The 25,150-nt window shown below is 43.8% G+C and overlaps 2 protein-coding genes across 2 annotated transcripts; both read left to right on the top strand.

Moving 5' to 3' along the window:
- Nucleotides 1-9,444: 9,444 nt before the first annotated feature.
- LOC307034915 (uncharacterized protein) lies at nucleotides 9,445-12,905 on the top strand (the record flags this gene model as incomplete). Its single annotated transcript, XM_079673839.1, has 7 exons — nucleotides 9,445-9,512; nucleotides 11,088-11,142; nucleotides 11,226-11,344; nucleotides 11,452-11,865; nucleotides 12,033-12,255; nucleotides 12,550-12,723; nucleotides 12,871-12,905. Exons 2-7 carry the CDS (start codon nucleotides 11,103-11,105, stop codon nucleotides 12,903-12,905), a joined length of 1,005 nt encoding a protein of 334 aa, XP_079529965.1. The 5' UTR covers nucleotides 9,445-9,512; nucleotides 11,088-11,102.
- Nucleotides 12,896-15,911, top strand: LOC307037477 (uncharacterized protein). The gene is made up of 3 exons (XM_079678366.1): nucleotides 12,896-13,217; nucleotides 13,867-13,976; nucleotides 14,517-15,911. The coding sequence occupies exons 1-3, from the start codon at nucleotides 13,073-13,075 to the stop codon at nucleotides 14,826-14,828; spliced, it is 567 nt and encodes a 188-aa protein (XP_079534492.1). The 5' UTR covers nucleotides 12,896-13,072; the 3' UTR covers nucleotides 14,829-15,911.
- The last annotated feature ends 9,239 nt before the right edge of the window (nucleotides 15,912-25,150 follow it).

Below are 25,150 nucleotides of genomic sequence, written 5' to 3'. Positions count from 1 at the left end.
AGATGATGGTGAAAAGACAGTTTTAGTCCGGCGCAAGCAAGAGGGGAAAAAAACAAAACATGAAGAAACTGAAGCGGCCTCATCTCACAATTTCGTTTGGGGCCCCAAGTTGGCCAGGGGCGGCCCTGGTTATACTTAAAGACAGGACTATTCAGTCAAGAGAAGAGAAAAAAGGAAAGAAAATTGTTAGAATGGGTGATGTAACATTAATGACAGACATAATATGAGGTCCTTGGCACTCAGACTTTAGAGGGGTCATTTTGTGATCATGGGGCATCACCCTTACAGCATCAAGACAATATCATATGGAGTCAGACACTGGAAGTGTGCTGGAGGCGTTGACTGGGACAGATGGAAGGATGAGGCTGATGAGACTGAAGAATCTGCGAGGTACAAACTAGCGGCAGAGGATTAATTATATATTAAAAGACAGCAGCATCATAAGAAGGCAACCATGTGATAGAGTGTGTTACTTTGCTGAAGGATATTTGTGACCAGCTATCCAGGCCAGACTCTAAAGACTTTCCAAGGTGTAAAAATGCTGCTGCTGGAGTACTGACTGGAAGTATTGCTGATAATATGTCTACCATCCTCTTAAAATAGTCTCTCCAACAATATCAGTCTCAGGAAGAAATGTTTTGTAACGCTTATTGAAAGAAAAACATGCATTCTTGTAGTCGGGAGGGGACATTGACAGAGGATTACGGGAAAAGTACACAATAAGTACTTGTGGGGGTAGTTTCAGTAGTACTGAGTCCAACAGGATCAATCTCACGAAGAACTAATGGCAACAAAAAAGAATTCCCTCATCTAACTTAGCAGAAGTGGCTTGATTTTGTTCTCAGCAGGGGACTTTGACAGAGGATTTGTTAATAAATACACAGTAAAAGTACTTCAATGTATTGTTAGGTTTACTAATACAAAGTCAAACAGTATCAATTTCATTAAGAACAAATGGTAACTGTAAGGGAAACTTCTGCAGCAATGGAGAGTCAGAGAGACACGAGGAGAGTTGGAGCTTTGATGTCAAACATTGGTGTTTCATTACAAGTATCGGCCGGATAATTTCACATCACAAGTCACAGCAGCCAGAGGTTCTGAATGCACGGGTGGGTTGCCACATACATTCTCCCCAGCCTCTCTCTCGATAGACCTTTTAACTAGCTTACAGAGAGTTACTCAACATATTGGGGCACTGGAGATAGCCCCAACATCTGGAGACACTGAATCACCTGTCTGTGGTGCTTAGAAGCCAGCGTTCTCACAGTCATAAAACCCTCTGTGACTGATAGTTGCCCGGTCATAAATCTGGTAATATCAACAATAGCTGAAGCCTCCCATTCCTAAAGACAGATAACAGACTCAGGGTTGGTCATAAACGTCAACACACAGAAAAGGTTAGACTCCTAGGAGTAAGGACAGAAATATTCTCTAACAGTTCTACTCCTTTTATCATTTATGATAACCTTAAAACGTTAGTCTAATCAGAATTTGGTCAATACTTAAATCAATAAGCGTCTTCAGATTTGAGTGTGGTCTTACACAACATCACTTACATCAATCCATCCATCCATCTTCTCCCGCTTATCCGTGGTCGGGTCGCGGAGGTAGCAGTTCCAGCAGAGAGCCCCAAACTTTCTTTTCCCTGGCCACATCAACCAGCTCTGACTGGGGGATCCCAAGGCGCTCCCAGGCCAGCGAAGAGATATAATCCCTCCACCTGGTTCTAGGTCTACCCCTTGGTCTCTTCCCAGCTGGACGTGCGTGGAATACCTCCCTAGGGAGGCGCCCAGGTGGCATCCTAACTAGGTGCCCGGACCACCTCAACTGGCTCCTTTCGACGCGAAGGAGGAGCGGTTCAACTCCGAGTCCCTCCCGGATGACCGAACTTCTCACCTTATCCCTAAGGGAGACGCCAGCCACCCTGCGGAGAAAACCCATCTCGGCCGCTTGTACCCGCGATCTCGTTCTTTCGGTCATGGCCCATCCTTCATGACCATAGGTGAGGGTAGGAACGAAAATGGCGCGGTAGACAGAGAGCTTTGCCTTCTGGCTCAGCTCCCTTTTCGTCACAACGGTGCGGTAAAGCGACTGCAGTACCGCTCCCGCTGCTCCGATTCTCCGACCCATCTCACGCTCCATTGTTCCCTCACTCGAGAACAATACTCCGAGATACTTGAACTCCTTCATTTGGGGTAAGGACTCATTCCCTACTTGGAGTGGACAGTCCATCGGTTTCCTGCTGAGAACCATGGCCTCAGATTTGGAGGGGCTGATCCTCATCCCAGCCGCTTCACACTCGGTTGCGAACCGATCCAGTGAGTGCTGAAGGTTGCAGACCGATGAAGCCATCAGAACCACATCATCTGCAAAAAGCAGTGGTGCAATCCTTAGTCCACCGAACTGCAGACCCCCTCCCCCACGACTACGCCTCGAAATCCGATCCATGTATATTACAAACAGGATTGGTGACAAAGCGCAGCCTTGGCGGAGGCCAACCCTCACCTGAAATGGGTCCGACTTACTGCAGAGGAACCGGACACAGCTCTCGCTTTGGGAGTACAGAGATTGGATGGCCCTGAGTAGACTCCCGCAGCACCTCCCACAGTGAGTCCCTGGGAACCCGGTCATACGCCTTCTCCAAGTCTTCAAAACACATGTAGACTGGATAAACGTACTCCCAGGCCCCCTCCAAGATCCTTGCGAGAGTAAAAAGCTGATCCGTCGTTCCACGACCAGGACGGAATCCGCATTGTTCCTCCTCAATCTGAGGTTCGACAATCGGCCTGACCCTCCTTTCGAGTACCTTTCGAGTAAACTTTCCCGGGGAGGCTGAGTAGTGTGATGCCTCTTTAATTGACACACACCCTCTGATCCCCCTTTTTTCCACGCAACGTTGATGAGACGTGTCAACCATGACAATCCCTCAACACCCAGAGCCTTCAGCATTTCTGGGCGGATCTCATCCACCCCCGGGGCTTTGCCACTGTGAAGTTGTTTGACGACCTCAGTACACTCCCCCCGGGAGATTGGTGTCGATCCCCCGTCATACTCCAGCTCTGTCTCTAACATAGAAGGCGGAGTTGTCGGGTTCAGGAGTTCCTCAAAGTGCTCCTTCCAACGCCCTAACACTCAATCAGTTGAGTTCAACAACGTCCCATCCTTACTGTACACAGCTTGGATGGTTCCCTGCTTCCCCCTCCTGAGGTGTCGGACAGTTTTCCAGAACAACTTTGGTGCCGCCCGAAAGTCCTTTTCCATGTCTTCTCCGAACTTCTCCCACACCCGCTGCTTTGCCTCGGCCACGGCTGAGGCTGCTGCCCTTCGGGCCTGTCGGTACCTTGCATTTGCCTCGGGAGTCCCCCGGGATAACAAATCCCTGAAGGCCTCCTTCTTCAGTCGGACGGCTTCCCTGACCACCGGTGTCCACCAGGAGGTTCGAGGGTTACCGCCCCTTGAGGCACCTAGGATTTTGAGACCACAGCTCCCCGCCGCGGCTTCGGCAATAGAGGCTTTGAACACCGACCACTCTGGTTCAATGTCCCCAACCTCCACAGGAATGCCCGAAAAGCTCAGCCGGAGGTGTGAGTTGAAGGCCTCCTGAACTTGGGCCTCCTCCAGACGTTCCCAGTTCACCCAAACTACACGTTTGGGCTTACCAGGTCTATCCAGAGGCTTCCCCCGCCACTCGACCCAACTCACCACCAGATGGTGATCATTTGACAACTCCGCCCCTCTCTTTACCCGAGTGTCCAAAACATAAGGCCTCAGGTCCGATGATACGATAACGAAATCGATCATGGACCTACTGCCTAGGGTGCTCTGGTACCACGTACACTTATGAGCATCCTTATGTTCGAACATGGTGTTTGTTATGGCCAATCCATGACTAGCACAGAAGTCCAGTAACAAACCACCACTCCGGTTCAGATCAGGGGGGCCGTTCCTCCCAATCACTCCTCTCCAAGTGTCTCCATCATTGCCCACATGTGCGTTGAAGTCTCCCAGCAAGATTAAAGAGTCCCCTTCAGGAGCCCCACACAGGACTCTTTCCAGGGTCTCCAAGAGGGCCGTATACTCTGAACTGCTGTTGGGTGCATAAGCACACACAACAGTCAGAGTTTTCCCCCCCATAACCCTCAGGCGTAGGGAGGCGACCCTCTCGTCCACTGGGGTAAACTCTAACAACGAAGCACCCAACCGGGGACTTGTGGGTATCCCCACTCCCGCCCGGCGCCTCACACCTTGAGCAACTCCGGAGAAGAATAGAGTCCAACCCCTATCCAGAAGTAAGGTTCCAGAGCCGACGCTGTGCGTAGAGGTGAGCCCAACCAGATCCAACTGGTAACGCTCCACCTCCCGCACAAGCTCACTGCAAAAATTACTGATCTTGCCAAGAGTTGCCATCTTATATCTAGCCATAAATTCTTACTGGACTTGTTTTGGGAATAATATACTATGCAAGAGCTGCTTGTGTAAGATGATGAAGCTTCTTTTAAGAACATTAGACTTCTGAATTCTTATTTGGTCAGCAAATCTTGAAATAAGGTATTTTACAGACAAATTAAGATAAATTACTGTCAGACACAGGTTTGGGTCACTGCCTCATATCAATTTGTTTGTTTTTTTAGCTGTAAGAACTTGTTTCAAGACATGTTACAACTTATTTTAAGAATCACATGGGATCCATTTAAGTCAGATTCATATTTATATCAGATGTTAAATCACAACATTAATTCCCAAAGCAATAACAAATCAAAAATATCAACTTGGAATGGGGCAATATATCGAAATTCAATGTATCACAATAGCTCAATTTAGTAATTATTTCATAGTAAATGATTCTGCTTAGCAAATAACATTGCTACAAAAATGTGTCTCAGAAAAAAACATAGTACCACACTGTCAGACTAAAACTTTTATTTAAGACATTTTATCATGGTTCTATCACATTTCAACCCTATATTGCATTGTCAATCACATTGAGATAATCTAATTGTAATCCCTATCAACTGTATCAGCTCTTCATATACACATCCTTACAATGCTCATTCAATGAACTTTCATTTCAAGGAGAACAAAAGTAGAAATAATAATAATAATCATACTTTCCAAAATCAAAATTCCCTGACTATACTATTTTGCAGGAAAAATAATTTTAGCTCAGTGCATTACTTTATAATGTTTTTCTCCCAACACATGTTTGTAAATAAACAAACAGTCAATACAACAACACAAATAAATCTGTATTTGGCAGAATTCTTTGTTGGATTAGACAAAAAAAGGTAATAAAATAAAATAGTAAAAAAGACATTAAAAAAAACACTTCCTACACATTTTCCTGTGTTCTCTCAATAAGCTAGATTTCACTCAAATTATCATGTTGCATACACAGGTATAACCTTCCAATGCTCATTCAATGATCATCATATTTAGGTTTTAAGTGCAATGACATCCCTAAGGTTATATTTGATCAAAATATACACACTATTTTCAAAACTCATCGAATAATAGGATGTATAATCAACAAGCTTTTCTGCATCTATCAACTCTGTTGCTTGGGCAAGATTGGGTACAGTGACTTCATATGCTAATAAATCTTTGTTAAAACACACAGTTTCATAAAGCTGATGTTCAAAGCAATACAATGAAGAATCTACGACATAAATGTTTTTTATAAGTCCAAAGATAGGTACTGTATCATTTGCATTAGTTATTATCAGAGACTTTCCGCTGATGTACTTGTTACCATTAAGAATAAGCCACTTGACTGAGACTGCATGTTGTATGCCATCAATCCCCAAGAAATCTCTAATCTTTGTGATGTACTCTTTATTTGTCACTTCTGAGACGGGGCCCAATTCTTTCTCATGTAAAAATATTGGATGCTCAATGCCCATTTCATTTTGACAGCATTCAAGAAGCTGGTTATGGTTCACCAACGATTTACATACATTTTTGAAGTTCAATTTAGATGACCACTGTTTAAAAAAACAGTGCTTTGACTCAAATCTCATGCACATATGCCTTGTCAAAGGACCCAGAGAAAGAATTTGGGTAGGGAGATGCAACATGTAATGTTGCTTAGGCGTTACATTTTTGTCAGGAAAAAGTTGCTTAAACTGTTTTAGATGCTGCTCAATCATTTGTTTAAGTCTTAATACAGTTTGCAGAGATATGACAGGCGCAAAAACTATTTGAACTATCTCAATTAATTCCAAAATAAACTTAACGTAAATATTTCCCTTCATATTGTTCAACAGAAAAGGCATGATCTTTAACAATATCAGCATTTGCCCAGAAGACTGTTTAAGTTTGTTATCATTAGATGACAAGGTATTGACACTGACAGGACAGGGCTTGTCTCGTACATCAATAGATGAAAAAGGAAAACTCTGCATGGCTGAATTGAAAATGTCCAACTCCATTTGTCCTGACAGAATAAGGTATTTTAACACACACTTAATTTCCATGGGTGCAACACCCTCAAGAATTATGTGCATTATGTCCTGTGGAGTTTGCTGAATGAGGTCAAAGGCTGGAAATTCAACCAGCTTGCTTTTTCTGTTTATTCCGTAGGTGGTTTTAAGGGCAGATTTCAAGAACTCTGTGCTGGCCCTTTCTATTTCAATGCACTGTCTAATGTGCTTTTCCACTGTCCTTTTAGTGAAACTTTGTTTGTTAAAATTGATTTGCATGTCCTCAAAGGTACATTCACAGTGCCTGCACTTGCTATATGCAAAACCAACTCCTTCCTTAAAGCCAGCGAGCTCATGTTGCGCAAGTGTGTCACCACATAGTGAAATTAAAGCACCAAATAAATCCATTTCACCATTCTGTGTTTGTATTTTGACACCATTGTACAGCAATTTTAAGTCTTTATCAATTCTTTCTAAAACAACATCAACACCACACTGGTCAATATCATTCGCTTTTGCTATAGCAAGGAGTCTAATTGCTGCAAGCTTCGATCTAAACTTGGGGTCTATGTTTCCTAGAGTATAATAAACCATCAGTAATTTGTTTACAGAAGCATGTGACCCCAAGGGGTTGCATATCTCTATTTCATCAGTGTACAAGATCAGCTGCAAAGCAGTAGGTTTTATTGAAAACAGAGGGTGAGATTTAAAAAGACTCCCATCAACAATGTCATACAAAAACCCATCTTTGTTGCAGCTTTGTGGTGCAGTGTTGATCATATCAAAGATTCTGGAGTTGGACAACAACTGTTGTAGACTATTAATTAGGGGTATATAGTAAAAACTTTTGTTTTTGATTACAAGAACTCTTGAGTCTCCCTTTTTAACTCTACAAACTTTTTGAGACACAACTATTTCCTCTGGTTTCACTGGGTTAAAAAGATTCTGAATGGTGCTATCCTGCATGTATGTGGTGGCCATTAGGGTGAAAGGATCCTGAAAATGATCAAATGTTGCCAATGCTTCCTCTTGGAGCTGCGCCGTACTCCCTGAATGACTCTCGAAGACCCTTTTCATTTTGTCTCTCAAGGTATCCAGAAGAGCCGCTTGATACTGTTGGACCCCAGAGACAATATCGTTGACACTCCTCTGAAAGAGAAAATAAAAAAAATTAAATACATCAGAGTATGCATTTACAGTCCGAGTGTCCATAGCTAACTAACATAAATAAAGTGCCCCCATGTCTGAAAACAAGGTTGAAAATGACATACAAAGATTATCACCATTCTTCAACCCCTTTGACTACAGGCACACTTACATTCATTATGTCACTTAGCAGACACTTTTGTACAAAGCAACTAATAGATGCAATACCTGGGAGAGGTGGCATTTTTCACGGACATTGATGGCAAATGCAACTGCACGTCTGGAAAGATTTCCGCCAGATGTATCAGCTTCTTCCTGGAGACATATTCATAGTAATATTACACAATTAGAAGAAAGACTAGTTAACTCAAGTGTTGTATGTTTGAGTAATATTATCATGTAAGATATGGCTTTTAAACCAGCAGCCCCTGTCCAATATGTCTTATTTAAATAGTTTCTGTGAAAATAATTACAGGAAGAAGGTCCTGTGTTCTGGCTAGTGAAAATTGCTATTTCAACCAGTGGCGGCTGGTCCATAGAGGCAGAGGAGGTTGCTCCTCCTCTATTTTTGAGAGGCAAGAGGAAGATCAAATCATCAATCAATCATTGTTTTACTGCTTAAGTTTTCATTGGACAGAATAAAGTAGAGATAAGTAGCCAACTAGTGTAGTAATAATAATAATTAGTATTTATATAGCAATGTTCAGATTAAAAGATTTCCAGAGTAAAAATAAAGAAACCCATATAAGACCCCCCTTCGCTACTAGTAACTAGGTAACTACAATTCTCAGTAGCTTGGCGGTAGCGTCACTATTTCCTGAATCAAGTAACTTTTCAGTAGCTTAACTCTTTTATTGATCAAGTAGTGTGGTAACGATCACTGAAGCTATTTTTTATATGGCTTAACACAGCAGAGATCCCATAGCACGTGAAGGCACCATTAAAGTAGCTTCACATGTAGTGAGCTACTTTTGCGGTGTTTGTGTAACTTAGCTTGCTACATTTGACTGGTTGGTAGCTTCTGTGTAGTGAAGCTCCATAATGTAACTGGTAGCTTAGCTCACTACATTTTCAAAGTAGCTTGCTCAACACTGCATCTTACCTGATCAGGAGGTTGAATCGGGAATTCCTCAAGCAGTTGCTCCTGCTGTGAAGGGACACATGTGCTGACTTGACTGTTGGTCCTTTGCATCCCTCGTGTTGCAGTGGCACAACCAGAAAAAATGGGCATATCAAAATGTTCAAGTCCAACTCTAGATGGTTCGGATGCAGTTGTCATCAACCCAGAAGGCGGGCTTCCATTTTCAAAATACAGAGCATGTCTACGTCTGATGTGGTAGTAGAAAGAGTTGAAAACTCTGTATTCTTCGGTACATCCATTAATTCCACATACAACACGGAAATCTGGACTGCGGCCATGTGCCTTGTTAATATGGCTCAGCAGAGACTTCAATGTTAACGCAAAAAAAACAAAGCAAATCACACACCGCCAATACGCCATGTTCCTCAAAATCTTCTGAACTGAGGAGGAGATGGAAGCTGACAGATTGATGTGACAGACAAAACATCTGCTAAAGGCAAACTTGAACCACAGCCTGCGCCAGTACTGTAATATCTCCTAGTTCTACTTTTTGGCGGGCTTTGGCACGTTGGTTGGGTCAAACCATATTAACAATGGGGGGGGGGGGAGGTCTCTGATATATCATTTTTAGTATGTGCTGCGATATGAAAAATACAAAAAGCATATGTATTAGCAATTACAAACACTATCGTCACCTTTTTCCCCTCAAATGCTTGATTTAATCATCCCTATTTACTCAGATTATTATTTGTCGAAGGAGGAGTTCAACCCACTACTGTATCATTGTCAAGTAGCACGTTCACGAGGTTAGAAAGAAGAGGTCACAGAAGAAGAGAAGAGAAGAAGGTCACACATTTGAAGAGAAGGTGTGTATTCATATTATAATAAAAGCGCATTAATTTGTCACGGTACCAATATTGCTGGGTTAAAAATGCAATAAATATTATGTCTGTTAGTTAGCTAGCTAGCTAGCGCTACTAGTGAGCTAGCGCTGTTAGCTAGCGCTGTTAGCTAGCTAGCTAGCGGCGATGCTAACGTTGTCGTTCTGGTTAGCAAATCATTATAGACTGCTGAATTAATCCACTAAAATTGTCAGTTGCTTCTTTTTTACACCGGCATAGTGGTACGTTTATTAAATAATGAATTAAAAACGACATGTATAACTTTTATTTGTATCGTGATGTGTTCACCGGTCCCACAACTTCCATTACGCAGTCAAAATGGTAACTAAGTGTGGAAAGTGTTCAGTGTTTTACACTGAACTATTTGACCGTTATAATGAACCATGCGGGTACTACCGGTAGGCCTATAGTGCACACAAATATTTCATGCTTCAGATTGGAACACATTTATAAACTCAAAACAGTAAATGTAAGTACAGAAGTATGCAAATTGAGATACAGCAAGGGACAGATAGCTGTTTTGTCAGTATTGACTAAAACCAGTGTGCGAAATATGGGGTCCCTTCGTTCTGAGTTGGAGAGTAGCACGTTTAAGTTCGCGGCCAAATAGTAATTAAAGTAGTTTGTTACTATACAAGTTAAGCGCCTGTAACATCAGTGTTAAATGCGTATGTGCCGGTTGGTGTGTGTACCTTATGCAAGTAAGTGTTTATCGGTTAGCAGACGTAATGAGCGACATTGCAGTGGTCTACATGTAATGCGCACGTTCTATTGTTTACAATTAGCATGCTAAGCGGAGTTAGCTTTATTGACGTCTTATGTTGCCTTACTATGTAATATGGATGAGATTCATGTTGCTTAGTGTAATGCCCCATCCACCGCTTGCTTTGCATGTCCCGCAAACCAACCAGTGGAAGTCAGGGGAGGGCGAAATAGTTTCGGAAAGGACCACTCTACTGCGATGAGGTGGATTTGTTTATCGGCGTTACTATAGCGATCATGACGGTACTGAGCATAAAGTAGAAAGTAGATGAGACGATAGAAGGGTAAGAAACCCATATGAAGATAGGCTTTTTATTTCAGTTATCCTATTTTTGCACCGAAAATATTTGAAAACCATGAAAGTTAAAAAAGTTCAAGATAATGACCACTACACAAGCGAAGTTGTGACACCCCGTGTTCGTTCCCAGCGCCCCCCTAGGTTGTACGAACGCCCCCCACGGGGCGCTGACGCCCCCGTTGAGAAACCCTGTAATATAAAACAACTTGCATCCAAACAACTTTAGCCAATGCAACCTCCTATGTCAGTGTTGCGCAACAATCGGGAGATGGGACCCCCCGAATATTGACGGGTATTTCGCACACTGACTAAAACCATTATTTTTCAGCCTCTGTAGCAGATAAAAATATAAAATGAAAAGCATTTAAGAGCTTAAACCACAAGGAATGATTGTATTCACTGTAATATTCAATCACATGTTTGTAAAGCTGTTTGAAATCAAATTATGATAATTAATTAATATTTTTTCTTCTTACCAGGTTATAGATGGGACAATGGATAAACTGGATGATGTTACAGTGTACATTTTTAAGGGTATGTCATTTGTGTTTGAATCAAAACGATAAATAATTATTTGGGATTGTAAAATGTTGGTAATGATGCTGCTGTCCTCATAGCTGCTAACATCGATGAGGTGTTGATGCACTCCCTCACTCGTGATGATTTGAGAGACCTTTTTCCTGGGCCAGAACACTTTCTTAGGAGAAAAAGAGTGTGGTCTTTGATCAACCCAGAGGTAAATGGTTACCTACTTTGGTCTAAAAGAAAAGTTGCACAAGACATGTTATTTCAGATTGTCGCCATTGTTTGACTTTGACTGTTTGACATTATCTGCTGTTGTAGGACGAGAATCCTATCTTAAAAGATAAAGATGGCCCTTCTGAAACAGGAACTCCACCTTGTAGAAAACATAGTCTCCCCTCAACATCCACTCCTTTGGAGAAAAAACGCCCAAAGATGACCCTACAGCTACCTAGTCCACCAGAGTATGTGATCTACACGGACAGTGAGTTGGAACAAGCTCGTAGACATTACTTTGAGATGGCCTGCACAGGCAGAGAGGGGGAATGTGTAATGTCCAAGGAGTTGAGTTGCAGGCTAGTGAGGAACACACTCACCAGCATGATTTCCATCCTGAGAGCAAGTCCACAAGGAGAAGAGCTTCAGTACCCTTCCAAACCTGAACTCACAGCCATGGCTAAGAAAGTAGTGGAGTATTATCCCATGTTACAAGACAAAGATGAAGCTGTGAAACATGTAAGTCATTAAAATGTGTGGCTTTTTATTTCTTGCACTTTGTTGATTGTGAAGTACTTAATAATTATTTGAATTCACTGTCATCTCTTAACATTTTGAAAAAAAAGTCAAGGCTTCATCAAAATGATTAAGTAATTCTTATAAAGTTACTTTGTTATTTCCCACAGACAACCATTCACAATAAACTTAAAAAGAGGCTTCTGAACGTAAAGTCTCCGCAAAAGAGGCAAGGGCCTGCACAAGAGAGGGGCTGTCCAAAGAAGAGGCGTTGCCTTGACTTGTCAGCAAGTGACTCAGGAAAAGATTATGATGCTGACTCAAGTGACGCAGGTGGATCAACAATTATTTTGGATCAGACTCTTACCAGTTCTGATGAAAATGAAAGTACATGTAAGTAGAATTGCAACTTAATTTCCATTTATATGGTTCTCTACTCGAAAGGCATATCCACACATTGCTGAATGCATAACATCATGTGCAACATAAAAGTTGTTTGTAATGGACAGAGATATTATGGTCATTTTCTGTCATTCATTTTGTAGAGAACATTTTAACCTTAAAGGCAGCTATATATAGTTATGTGAGCATGTCATTGTCGTTTTCTGATTTATTGTTTGACAATTGTGGTAAGGCACAAAATGCATTTTTGAAAGGACAAATAAATATCTAAAATATCTTCATTAGCTTCCACAGTAGCCCGCTCTGGCCGCCGGCTGCCCAATTACACCGCGGACCAGCGATCCAGTATGGTCATCCGTTCTCCCAACTCACACCAGGGAGCCAAAAAGCAGCTGGTAAAGGCCCTCCACGGTACACTTTACCCAGCAGAGGACCCAGAGCCCGGGGAGGAAGAAGAGGGTAAGTCCTGAGTCTTCCAAACTTTTCTACTTGTATGTTGTCTGAATATTTTTACAGACATCACCCAGCCATAAGAGGGCTGCTTCTAAAGGGAGACCATTTTTGACAGTCTTATGTGCACATAATCATTTTCATTTTTCATTTTAGTGGACAAGGATAGTCTGCAAGGCCAGGCATTTTAAGACTCTGCATGAGATGTACAAGAATAAAAAACAAAACAAAGATGCTGTCTCTCAACTCCTTGATCTCGAGTTTGAAGCAAGAAGACTGTTCATTGACAGTGATGTCCTTCCCATTTTTACTTTTCAACAAAAGTTCCAGATTTTAATACTTATTCACTCTGTAGGTGATGTCTGAGCTGCGTCGCCTCCTGGATAAAGACAACCACAAATACATAGCAGAAGTAAAGAAGAGATGGGACGACTTTGTTGCTAAAGTGCAGTTTTACGGAGTTTCGAAGAAAGCGATGAAACCACCTATGACCCTGGATGGTGGTAAGTCACCTCTTAGTGTCTACAGTGTGTTGGTGAAGATATGACTGTGAATAGGAGTGTGTCATTGATGCAAGGCTGACCAAATAAATCTAAAATGATAATGCTCTGGGGGCATTTTCACACTATTTTGTTATCTTACCATAAGTAGGATCCCTCTATCACACTTTAAGTTCCTAGCTAAAAGTTGTATTTTAAAACCTATTCACAAACTTGCTGAGATCAACTTTTCACTAAGGAATTAGGAGAAATCCAACTGGGTTGGCCCAGATGACATCGCAATTCCTGAAACAGTTATTGGCGGAATGACGGACGGACTTCAAATGTGTGCGTCATTAATGGCGTCTGATGCAACCTCTGCAGCAGTAGCTTACTAAGTCACAACACCAACCAACTAAACGACAGACATCGGCTACCTCCAGGGAGCATGTCATCTGATGCACCCAAAATTAACCTCACAGTGCATGTCTCCTAAACTTGAATAACTTTGACCTTAAGTCAGTTATATATTTATAGACTTTATATGCATTATCCTTTGTTTCATGTGTCTAAACTGTAGTTATGTTAATACAGATTGTGTGAGCTAAAACAGTTAATACAGTGTCTGTCTTTCCATCCACCTGTTCGCGTTTTCTCTTCTCTCTTCTCATAGTGGAATTCTCGATTGCCTTGTTCAAGGCACTCCCTACACTCTTTCCTTCACCAGCTGCACCGCCTAAGAAATTGGGACATGCCAGTGAGGCATTGATACATGTTCTTCAGGTGAGCAATTGTGTCACATTCAAATCTTGATGTTTTTTTTACTTGTGTCTATAAAGCCATTTACTTCCATGCTTTATCCTTTTTGTAAGTCTATAATGGGGTCGCTTTTCACAATTAGGACAACATTTAACAAAATATGTTGCTGTTTTTTAAGCTGCCTTGTCATGAAAGGACATTCTCTCAGCGGCAATTGATAGTAAAGTTTAAATAATTTAACTTTAAGCGTAAGCACTGTGGCAATTTGGAGCTTGTTGGCACCGTTCCATCCATTGGAAGAAAGCGGCACATCAGTGCAGAGCTGTTTTACTGCTGGTCATGTAAGCCAGCTTTCAGCAGGAGGTTAAGCAATTTGTTTTCATTATTTTATTGGAAGACATGTTTTTGTATTTTCATTAGTACATAAAATGGTGCTGTCTTGGGATTCACAAACTACATGCAAAGCATTATAACTTCAATCATAGATGCAATAATGGTAGTAGAGGGTCTGCTTTAGTAGTTCTATGTTATGGATGTTTATTAGAGTTTTGCTATCTCCTTTAGCCTACAGAAGATCCCACCGTCTACCTCCAGAAGAGATCTCTGTCCAGCCCCGTCTTACTTGTTGATGACTCCAACTGCCTTGTCGCCATAGGAACCACTCCCATCACTACATTTGCCAAGCAAGACCTGCATGAGGGTTTGCTATATCTAATGGCCTATTACTACACAATACATCTCACTTATTCGAAGTGTGTTGCAACCATCCTTTCTGTTATTCAAACAGAAATATTGAAGGACACTATCCATGACCGAGACGCCACAGCCTCATACAAAAAAGCCATGGCTGAGTGGAAAGCTTTCATTGGGGAGTAGATCTTGGTGGTAGTTAGGTTCCCAACCTGTTTCTACAATGCTCACCCGCAATGTCTGTCGAGGTTGGGAGAGAATAACATCCCAGAAAACAACTCACGTACAAAAACAAAGTTGCAATATTCAGCCCATCATTTCCTTCCAGCCCTCCTTTCCTCAAACTGCAGGTAGCTGCACCTTCAAAGTAAGGGTCACTTGCCATAACCACCTCTCTGTGGGCATTGCCCACATTCAGCCAGCAGGATGCCCACCTTTGTTTTGAAGGTGCAACTAGCAATACAAATGTAATCATTGCACTTTACAAATGATCAGCTGAAAATTGCAACTTTGCTCTTTGTAATGTAATTAAAAAGCCAGAGTCATTTTTAGGTCTATATATTGAGTCGTGCCCATTTGCTGGGCACAACTCATGCTCGCTTCGACATATACAATGTGGGTGAGCTAGGCGGTAGTTGGGCTAGTTATTGTTAACAATTGATACTGGTACCAGTATCTGTTTTTGCATTGATACTTTGGACACAAGAGACATGACTTTCTATCATTCAGTGTTTGATAATTTGTGTTCAACAATAAGAGAAAACAGTAATATTGAAGCTCTTAAGTTATAATTCTTCAGTTTTGGTTATCTAACACAAAGTAATGTTGAGTGGTTTTCAATGTTATAATTTAAGTTTAAAATTATCGTCATGATTAATTCATACGTTTTGTAAAATGCATACAAGGTTCTTGTTTTGAGATCTGTCTACTTGAATTCAGAAATAAACAAATGGTAAAAGAAAATTTGACAACTTGTTTTGAGTATATTTGGCTTATACCTGTGCATGGAATAAGTGTTTTTCTGCTTAATTCAGGACATTTGCCACTTTTCTAGCATCCATATATTTCTTATTTCCAGAATTATTATTCTTATTTTAAGAATTCTTATTTCACGCATTCTTATTTCAAGAATTGTTATTCTTATTTTAAGAATTCTTATTTCAAGAATTATTCTTATTTCAAGAATTATTATTCTTATTTTAAGAATTCTTATTTCAAGAATTATTCTTATTTCAAGAATTATTATTCTTATTTTAAGAATTCTTAATAAGTCTAATTATCTCACTGCACTGGCAGATTATTACACTTGTTTCAAGTCTGTATAAACTCAAATCACATATTTTTTTTCTTGTTATAAGATGGATGATTTTTGCAGTGCTCCGACTCCTTCCCCCCCAGAGAGGTGACGTTCCACGTCCCCAAAGCCAGCTTCTGTCGCCCGGGTCTGGTCCGTCGAGACCCTCTGCTTTCACTGCCACCCTTCTGGCAGCGCACCCGACCTCATTGCTGTTTCCCGTAGGTGGTGGGCCCGCGGGACGGAGAAGCGGAGGTGTTGCCCACGTTGCCTTTTCGGGCTGTGCCCGGCCAGGCTCCGTGGCAAGCCCGGCCACCAGACGCTCGCCGACGAGTCCTCCTTCTGGGCCTGGCTCCAGAAGGGGACCCCGGGCTTCCTCCGGGCCGGGTATCCTCACTTTGTGTGTCGTCTTTCATGAGGTCTTGTGAACCAATCTTAGTCTGGCCCCTTGCCTGAGACCAATTTGCCATGGGAGACCCTACCAGGAACACAAGGTTCCAGACAACACAGCCCCCAGGTTCATCAGGGCACACAAACCTCTCTACCACGGTAAGGTGCTGGTTCTTCAGAGAGGTTACATCAACATCAATTATTACATCAATAACAATCACAAAATAGAATAAGATCGAAACAATAAATCACAATGATTGATACAGACAATCATAATAGAAAAATCATCTCTCATCAGTGTTTGGATCATCTTTTGTCAAAAGCACAATAATGAACACACATAAAACATAGATGCATAATAGCAAAAACATCTATTTTAAAATAATATGTTTTAACATTTGACCATTAGTTAATCTCACTTATCAAACTATAAAATCAAAACCAGCTTGCAGTGTAAAGATTTACTTCAAGGCAATCACTAGTCAAAAGCATTTTTAAACTCAGGATCATAAGAGATCCAGCTATGGCAAGGCAAGGCAAGGCAAGACAAGGCAAAAAAAGTTTATTTATATAGCACTTTTCAACACAAGGCAATTCAAAGTGCTTTACAAAAAATGAAAGACCTTAAGAAAATGGCATTTAAAATCACGCCCCAAAGCTAATAAAAAATAAGGTATACAATTCACAGTTGTGATTTTGATCAATCTGTAATCTGCAAAATTGCAGTGTCTTCAATTTTAGAATTACTTTAAATTTACTTCATTACATATTAAATCAAAAGACTATGGCATGATAACATAATTACATTACTTCAACTATAAATAATTATGTCATTTCAAAATCTGAAGGGAAAATTAAACAATTCTCAAAATGTTTAACAATCTGAAAAGGAATAGTTAGGCAAATATTCAAAGACTTTTGTAAAAACCTGGAAAGGAAGGATTAAACATTCTTAAAACTTGTAACATAATTTTAGGTCTGTCTGTGCATGGGTAATACATTAAGTATTAAGGGTTTAAAAGTAAGAACCTTTGCGGTAAGGTGATCAGGTTGTGCAATACATTAAGCCTGGTGACAGCGTCTGGGGGCTTCTTAATATTTAAAAACCTATGAATGTCTTATACTCAGATAACGGGAAAAAACTCGGCAACCTGACGATATGAGCCATTTTTACCGAAAGAAAACACAAGTCTTACCAGAAGCGTTAGCATTAACTCTTAGTGAAAACAGGCTGATGCTACTTCCGGTGCTAACTAGCAAAAACGATCTTTAAAACTGAATATGTTACATTACATTACATTGCATTTAGCTGACGCTTTTATCCAAAGCGGCTTACAATAAGTGCGTTCGACCAACAAAATACAAACTTGAAGAAAACAGAATCATACAAGTACATCAGGTTTCATAGAGCTAAAACATTTCAAGTGCTACTCAACTGGCTTTAGATAAGCCAGTACTTTATTAGTATATAAGTGCTTGGTTAATAATTCTATCGCTCGAAGTGGAGTCGAAAGAGATGAGTTTTCAGTCTGAAGATGTGTAAGCTTTCTGCTGTCCTGATTTCAATGGGGAGCTCATTCCACCATTTTGGAGCCAGGATAGCTAACCCACATGTTTTTGCTGATGCAAACTTGGGTCCCCCTCGCAGTGAGGGTCCAGCGAGCCGTTTGGCTGATGCAGAGCGGAGTGCACGCTTTGGGGTGTATGGTTTAACCATGTCCTGGATGTACGAAGGGCCAGATCCATTCGCAGCATGGTACGCAAGTACCAGTGTCTTGAAGTGGATTCTAGCAGTTACCGGAAGCCAGTTAAGGGAGCGGAGGAGCGGCGTGGTGTGGGAGAATTTAGGAAGGTTGAAGACCAGACGAGCCACTGCATTCTGGATGAGCTGCAGAGGTCGGATGGCTCATACAGGTAGTCCAGCCAGGAGGGAGTTGCAGTAGTCTAGGCCAGTGGTTCTCAAATGGGGGTACGCGGACCCCTAGGGGTTCGTTGGAGTACTGCAGGGGGTACGTGAGATTTATTTGATGTTAATGAAAAAAACAACATGCATTTAAACAAACTACTAATAGTAGATTAACTACTTTATTCAAAGGTTTACAGTAATTCTGGATAATAAAATGGGAAAATAAACGGGGTGCTCTCTTTTCCTCTCCCTCTCCTGACAGCCTGTTAGTCTCGTGCAGCTCGCTGAACCTGTAATAAGTGACCCGACAGTAAAGAATACACATATGTATAACTAGTATAGCTAGTTCCAGAGTAGATAAACTAAATAAGTGTGTTAGGTCTAACTCTTAGTGTATTTATTTTAGCTCCACTCAACGGTCCGTCACAGCGGCGGAGCTGTGATCCGGTAGAGCTGCGTGTTCTCCGTCAGCTGCAGCTGATCTGAATTCTGATCCCTCTCTCGCGTCCGGTTATACTTCACTCGCATTTTTGTCAAAATCTATCAGATCTAGCTAATGATATGACTGCCCGCTTATCAAAGGACACCTAAACAATAAGCGTTGCTTGGCAACAGCATGTGGCTGCAAAGTATAGCGCAGCATTATGCATAGGCCTATGTTTATATGAGGGGTCAAAATCCCATGCTCATAAAATGCTCATATATTTGTTTCTCTTCATTCCCCACGCCCCAAAATAAATACATAAATAAATATACCAATTTTTAGGAAAAGTAACGAAGTTTGAGCAGTGTGGGTTTTATATGAACAGAGTTTCATATATTTCAAAACGCAAAGTATAATAACTGCAGTTTCCTCATGTCACAATGACAAAGGTCCTCAGTGAAGCTCAAGCCCACGTTTCTCACTACATTGTATGTACAACTTATTAAAAAGATCAGTTCAATGCAACTAATGTCATCTTAGTGTTATTGCACTCCGGTGCTAGAGCAACGCTGGCGTCTTGTCTGTTGACTGCCGCTTCTACCCCCGGACTGTTTCTGGATGTTTGTTTGTTTTGTCTACGGGTCTCTATGCTGGTTTTCGCCGATCCAAGGCTGCTCTTCACTCCGTTGTGCATCTCTCCAGCTCCGTTTCCATTCATAGGCTCCCTCACTACTGGACTGTATGCTACGTTAGCCATCAAAGCTAACAGCTGGCTCCACTCCGTCACCTTGACTACCCGGTCTGTATGCTACGTTAGCCACCGAAGCTAACAGCTGGCTCCCGTCACAATTGGACTACCTGATTACACCACTGGATTGTTTTTCCTGGCTCTGGGTGTGTTGATCGCTGCTCTGGACTCGGGTGAGTACGCTGTGTGTTTTGTGATGGTGATTGTGCCAACCTGGACCGACCTGTTGTGCGCCGTACATCAACAACAACAACACTCACTCTGTCTGGCTGCCCAGCCGGCGTTCTTGCGGGGAGCCTCCACTCCCCACCAGCTCGTCTACTGTTGGGTAGCTAGGTCCAGACATGGTGCCGCAGGGACGGTCTGGGGTAACCAACACCACACGCATCACTCACTCCAACACCTGGTCCACTGCTGCTTTCACATATCTCACTGCCTACCAACTCCTAGCCAATCAGTTAATAACCACTGCAAATACACTACCTTGGCTACTCTCATCTGCTGCTACCTTTCATCTGCTGCTTGGACTATCTCTCCCGCTGCTTCAGCCTACTACACCACCAACCTCTCGCCCTCTCATCTACACTGCTGCTGACCTCCACAGCCTCAACAACAACCATCGTCTCCCTGCTGCTACTGCCACCGCAGCTAGCGCCGCTGGGATCCTCCGCCGACGCCGCTACATCCACCGGGGCGCTGGCCTCCCCCGCAACCGACACCTCCCTGACGGTTCACCCATCCCCTCACTCTGGACTATCCCCCACCCCCCCGCCATCCCCATCCACCGCACTGCCAACCTCAACAACCTTTGTACCCCCTCCCCTGCTCCATCATCCATCTCCCTCGCACTCCTGAACTGCCGCTCCCTCTCCAACAAATCACCTGTTATACACGAACTGCTACTGGACAATAACATTGATCTGCTTCTCCTCTGTGAAACATGGCAACAGCCCCTGGACTTCTACGCTCTCAACCAAGCCACTCCCTCCAACTACAGTTTCACTGCCAGACCCCGCCTCTCCGGGCGCGGGGGTGGTCTCGCTGTTCTCCACAAACAATCCCTACACATCACTGAACTGAACCTCAACCTCCCACCTATCTCATCCTTTGAACACCTTGCTTTCTCCCTCCCCAACTCTATCACTACTGTTCTAATCTACCGTCCCCCGAAGCCACACCCCTCTTTCCTCTCTGAACTGTCTGAACTACTCACCATTGCATCCTCTCTATCTTCCCACCTCCTACTTACCGGCGACTTCAACATCCACATGGATCAGCCCAATGCCCCCCTGACATCTGACTTCCTCTCCCTCCTTGACTGCTTCCACCTCACCCAACACATTGACTTCCCCACCCATACCAAAGGCCACATTCTGGACTTAGTCTGCTCCTCCTTTCTACCATTATCTAACCCCCAGCCCCTCCCCTTCCCACTCTCTGATCATCTCTGCATCCTCTTCTCCGCCCCTCTACCCTCCCCCCACAACCCCAAAAAACGCACCATCTCCTACCGCAACATCAAGGCAGTCAACCCCCTCACGCTCTCCCAGCTCATATCCTCTGCCTTCCCGCCCGACTCTGCCCCCTCTTCCCCTGACGACTATGCCACCACACTCAACTCAATTCTCTCTGACTCCCTCGACTCTCTGGCCCCCTGGAAAACCTCCTCTGTTTCATTCACCAACCCCGCCCCCTGGTACACCCCGGAACTCCGTACCATGAAACAGACCGGCCGTCAACTTGAAAGATTGTTCAAACGAACCCACCTCACCGTCCACGCCGAAGCCTATAAAGTTCACATCTCCTCCTACCGTGATGCTCTCCAAGCCGCCAAATCTGCCCACTTCTCCACCCTCATCGACAGCACCAACCGGAACCCCCGCATCCTGTTTTCCACCATCAATAAATTGCTCCAGCCACCTGACATCAATCCACCCTCCTCCCCTGACCTATGCAACTCCTTCCTCCTCGCCTTCAACAACAAAGTTTCACAAATCAACAGCTCCCTAACTGCCATGACCACTATCTCCTCCAACCCCCACGCCCCCCCTCCTCTCCCAGTCCACCCGCCCTTCCCTCCCCTCACTGCCTTCTCTCCTGTTGACTCCTCCCACATCCTAGCCATCATCACCTCATCCAAAACAACCACCTGCTTTCTTGACCCCCTCCCTACGACCCTAACTAAGGCCTGCCTCCCTGTCCTCATCCCCCACCTCACCACCCTCTTCAACCAATCTCTATCCCTTGGTCTTGTTCCCTCCATCTACAAACTTGCCTCCATCACCCCCATCCTCAAAAAGCCCACCCTTGACCCAGCCAACCTCTCCAATTACCGCCCCATCTCCAACCTGCCATTCCTCTCCAAAACACTGGAGCGTATTGTCGCCACCCAGCTCCACACCCACCTCCAGTCCAACAACCTCTATGAACCCCTCCAGTCTGGTTTTCGCCCACTCCACAGCACTGAAACAGCCCTGGTCAAAGTAATCAACGATCTCCTCTCCTCTGCAGACTCCGGTGCCCTCAACATCCTGCTACTACTAGACCTCAGCGCAGCCTTTGACACTGTGAATCACTCAATCCTCCTACAAAGGCTGCGCCAACAGGGTGTTGAGGGCTCCGCTCTCGACTGGCTCACCTCCTACCTCACCGACAGGCAACAATTCATCTCCCTCTCTGGCCACACATCCGCCCTCTCCCCAGTCACACAGGGGGTCCCCCAGGGCTCAGTCCTCGGCCCCCTCCTCTTCATCTGCTATCTTTTCCCCCTTGGTCACATTATTCGCAACCTCAACCTTGATTTCCACTGTTACGCCGATGACACCCAGATCTACATCACCACCAAATCCCCTCACAACCCTCCCCTCACCCATATCGAAACCTGCATCTCTTCAATAAAAACATGGCTGACTCACAATTTCCTTAAACTCAACAGTGATAAAACAGAGCTACTCATCATAGGCACCAGATCAACCCTCAATAAAACAGGACCCATTTCACTCACCATTGAGAATTCGACCATCACCCCCTCCCCCCTGGCACGCAATCTTGGCGTTATCCTGGACCCCACCCTCTCCTTTGACCCCCATGTCAGCTCCATCATCAAGATCTCCTACTTCCACCTCCGCCGCATTGCCAAAATCAAACACTACCTCCCCCCCCGTGCTGCTGAATCCCTCATCCATGCCTTCATCACCTCCCGCCTCGACTATTGCAACGCCCTCCTCACTGGCATCTCCTCCCATTCCCTCCATAGACTCCAAATGGTACAAAACTCTGCTGCCCGCCTCCTCACCCACACCCGGACCCGTGAACACATCACTCCCGTTCTCCGCTCTCTTCACTGGCTCCCCATCAAACAACGCATCATCTTCAAAACACTCCTCCTCACCTATAAAGCCCTTCACCACCTAGCCCCCCCCTACCTCTCTGACCTCCTCATCCCCTACAACCCCCCCCGAGCCCTCCGATCCTCCTCCACTCTCTCCCTCACAGTACCACCATCAAGACTCAAAACATTTGGCAACAGAGCATTCTCCAGATCAGCACCCCGCCTCTGGAACTCCCTCCCCCAATCTGTCCGCCACTCTCCCACACTGTCTACCTTCAAAACCCAGCTGAAAACATACCTCTTCTCCCAAGCCTTCAACTTACCCTACCCCCCAACCCACTGACTTCACTCACACCCCACGCTGTATCTCTTATTCACCCCACGCTCCATCTCTTATTCATACATTCATCAACTTTTTCTTTCCTCTTTTCCATTATGTTGTCTTTTGCTCGTTGTCCTATGCTTGCTCCCCCCCTGTGTTGTCCTTTGCCTGTTCATGTAATGTTCATGTTCAATTTTCTTGTCCAATATGTTGTCTTCTGCCTGTTCACCCCCTTTCTGTACTTTCAATTTTTTTTGTAAGCGACTTTGGGTTATTGAAAAGCGCTATATAAATAAAAGTTATTATTATTATTATTATTATTATTATGATGTTAAAATTGGTTTGCCATGAATTTAGTGATGGATTGTAAACATTTGAAATGTAGCAGTTAAGTGTTTCTCAGTTACAAGGTTGTTGTTTTACTGTACCTCTTTATATAGGCATTTTTTCCTTATCAATTGTTTTTGCGCTGATCAGGGGGTACTTGGCTGAATTTATTTTCAATGGGGGTACATTAGTGAAAAAAGTTTGAGAACCACTGGTCTAGGCGTGAGATTACGAAAGCCTGAACCAGAACCTGCGTCACTTTCTGGGTCAGCTGGGGACGTATCCTCCTGATGATGTAAAGAGTGTATCTACAGCAGCGGGTTGTTGCAGCGATGTTTGCAGTGAAGGACAGTTTGTTATCTAGGATCACACCCAGATTCCTTGCAGTCTGAGTCGGGGAAACAATAGAGGTGCCGATGTTGATTGTTCGGTCAAGAGTGGGATAATCTTTTCCCGGAAGGAAAAGCAGTTCAGTCTTGTAAAGGTTGAGCTAGAGGTGGTGAGCAGACATCCACCGAGAGATGTCTGCTAGGCAAGCAGAGATGCGTGCGACGACCTGGGTCTCTGAGCGGGGAAAGGACAGAATTAGTTGGGTGTCGTCAGCGTAGCAGTGGTATGAAAAACCATGCGGGCTAATGACAGACCCGAGCGAGTTTGTGTACAGGGAGAAGAGGAGGGGACCGAGAACAGAGCCCTGACGGACCCCTGTAGTTAATTGACAAGGGTCGGACTCCGACCCTCTCCAAGTAACCCTGTAGGTGCGGTCTTTAAGGTATGAGGTGAGGAGGGAAAGTGCAGAGCCTGAAACTCCAAGTTCTTGGAGAGTGCGAAGAAGGATCTGATGATTCACCTTGTCGAATGCAGCAGACAGGTCCAGAAGGATGATGACAGAGGAGAGGGAGGCTGCTTTAGCAGTGTGCAGTTCCTCAGTGACAGCAAGGAGAGCAGTTTCTGTGTGAGTGACTTGCCTTAAAACCAGACTGATGCGGATCCAGCAGGTTGTTCTGATGGAGATAACAGGAGAGTTGACAGTGCGTTCAAGTGTTTTAGACAGAAACGGTAGTTGTCTGCACAAACTACATATCACCTGAAAGCTGATACTCCACAGATTATGTTGATATAAGTATCATCACTGTAGGACACAAACTCACTGAGCAAGCAGCCAGAACAGAGCAAGAAATCAACAACAGTGTTCTAAACCATAACAATAATTATGTCTTACCGTTGCTGTTTTGTGATCAAAAGTCGTGTTCAAGGGAATAAAAACGCTGCTCAAGGTTAATCCAATGTCTCTTAGTCACTTTAGAATTGTTCCTGATAATCCATCATTATATTCAGGGGTGCACATAAGTGGTACGCAGGTACGCATGCGCGGCAACAATCTGAAATGCGTACCGTCACTTGTGTCACAAAGCGCATTTGCGTACCGACGTACTTGTGAAGCTTTTCCAGAAGGCGGTTAGATCCCCGGACGACAGTCGGTTTCCGTGTGCACAGACAGGGCTGCTGTTAACGTCGGCCTGTACAGCAGCACTGCGCTAAAACAGCTGATCACAACGTTCACACGCTCTGTGGTCTCCCATCCCCGGTGCACCCCTGATTATATTCATGGACGCAGGGTAAGTATAACGTTTTGCAGTCCGGGGCTAATGCTGTCTCATGTGCTGTTTACGCAAGCCTCTCTCTCCTTGACGTAAGAGTTTAGCGGGATTTACTAACTCCCCCTCGACTCTATTGTCTCTAAAGTTTCAAAAAAGGTGTCAACC

This window comes from Notothenia rossii (assembly GCF_949606895.1).
Source record: "Notothenia rossii genome assembly, chromosome: 4".
NCBI classification, from domain to species: Eukaryota; Metazoa; Chordata; class Actinopteri; order Perciformes; family Nototheniidae; genus Notothenia; species Notothenia rossii.
This window is presented reverse-complemented; position numbering and strand designations above follow the sequence as displayed.

Coding starts and splice junctions, on each gene's coding strand:
- LOC307037477 (XM_079678366.1), top strand. CDS start 13,073: ATGTCTGAGCTGCGTCGCCTCCTGGATAAAGACAACCACAAATACATA. Junction 13,218..13,866: donor ACCTATGACCCTGGATGGTG/GTAAGTCACCTC, acceptor CTCTTCTCATAG/TGGAATTCTCGATTGCCTTG. Junction 13,977..14,516: donor CATTGATACATGTTCTTCAG/GTGAGCAATTGT, acceptor TATCTCCTTTAG/CCTACAGAAGATCCCACCGT.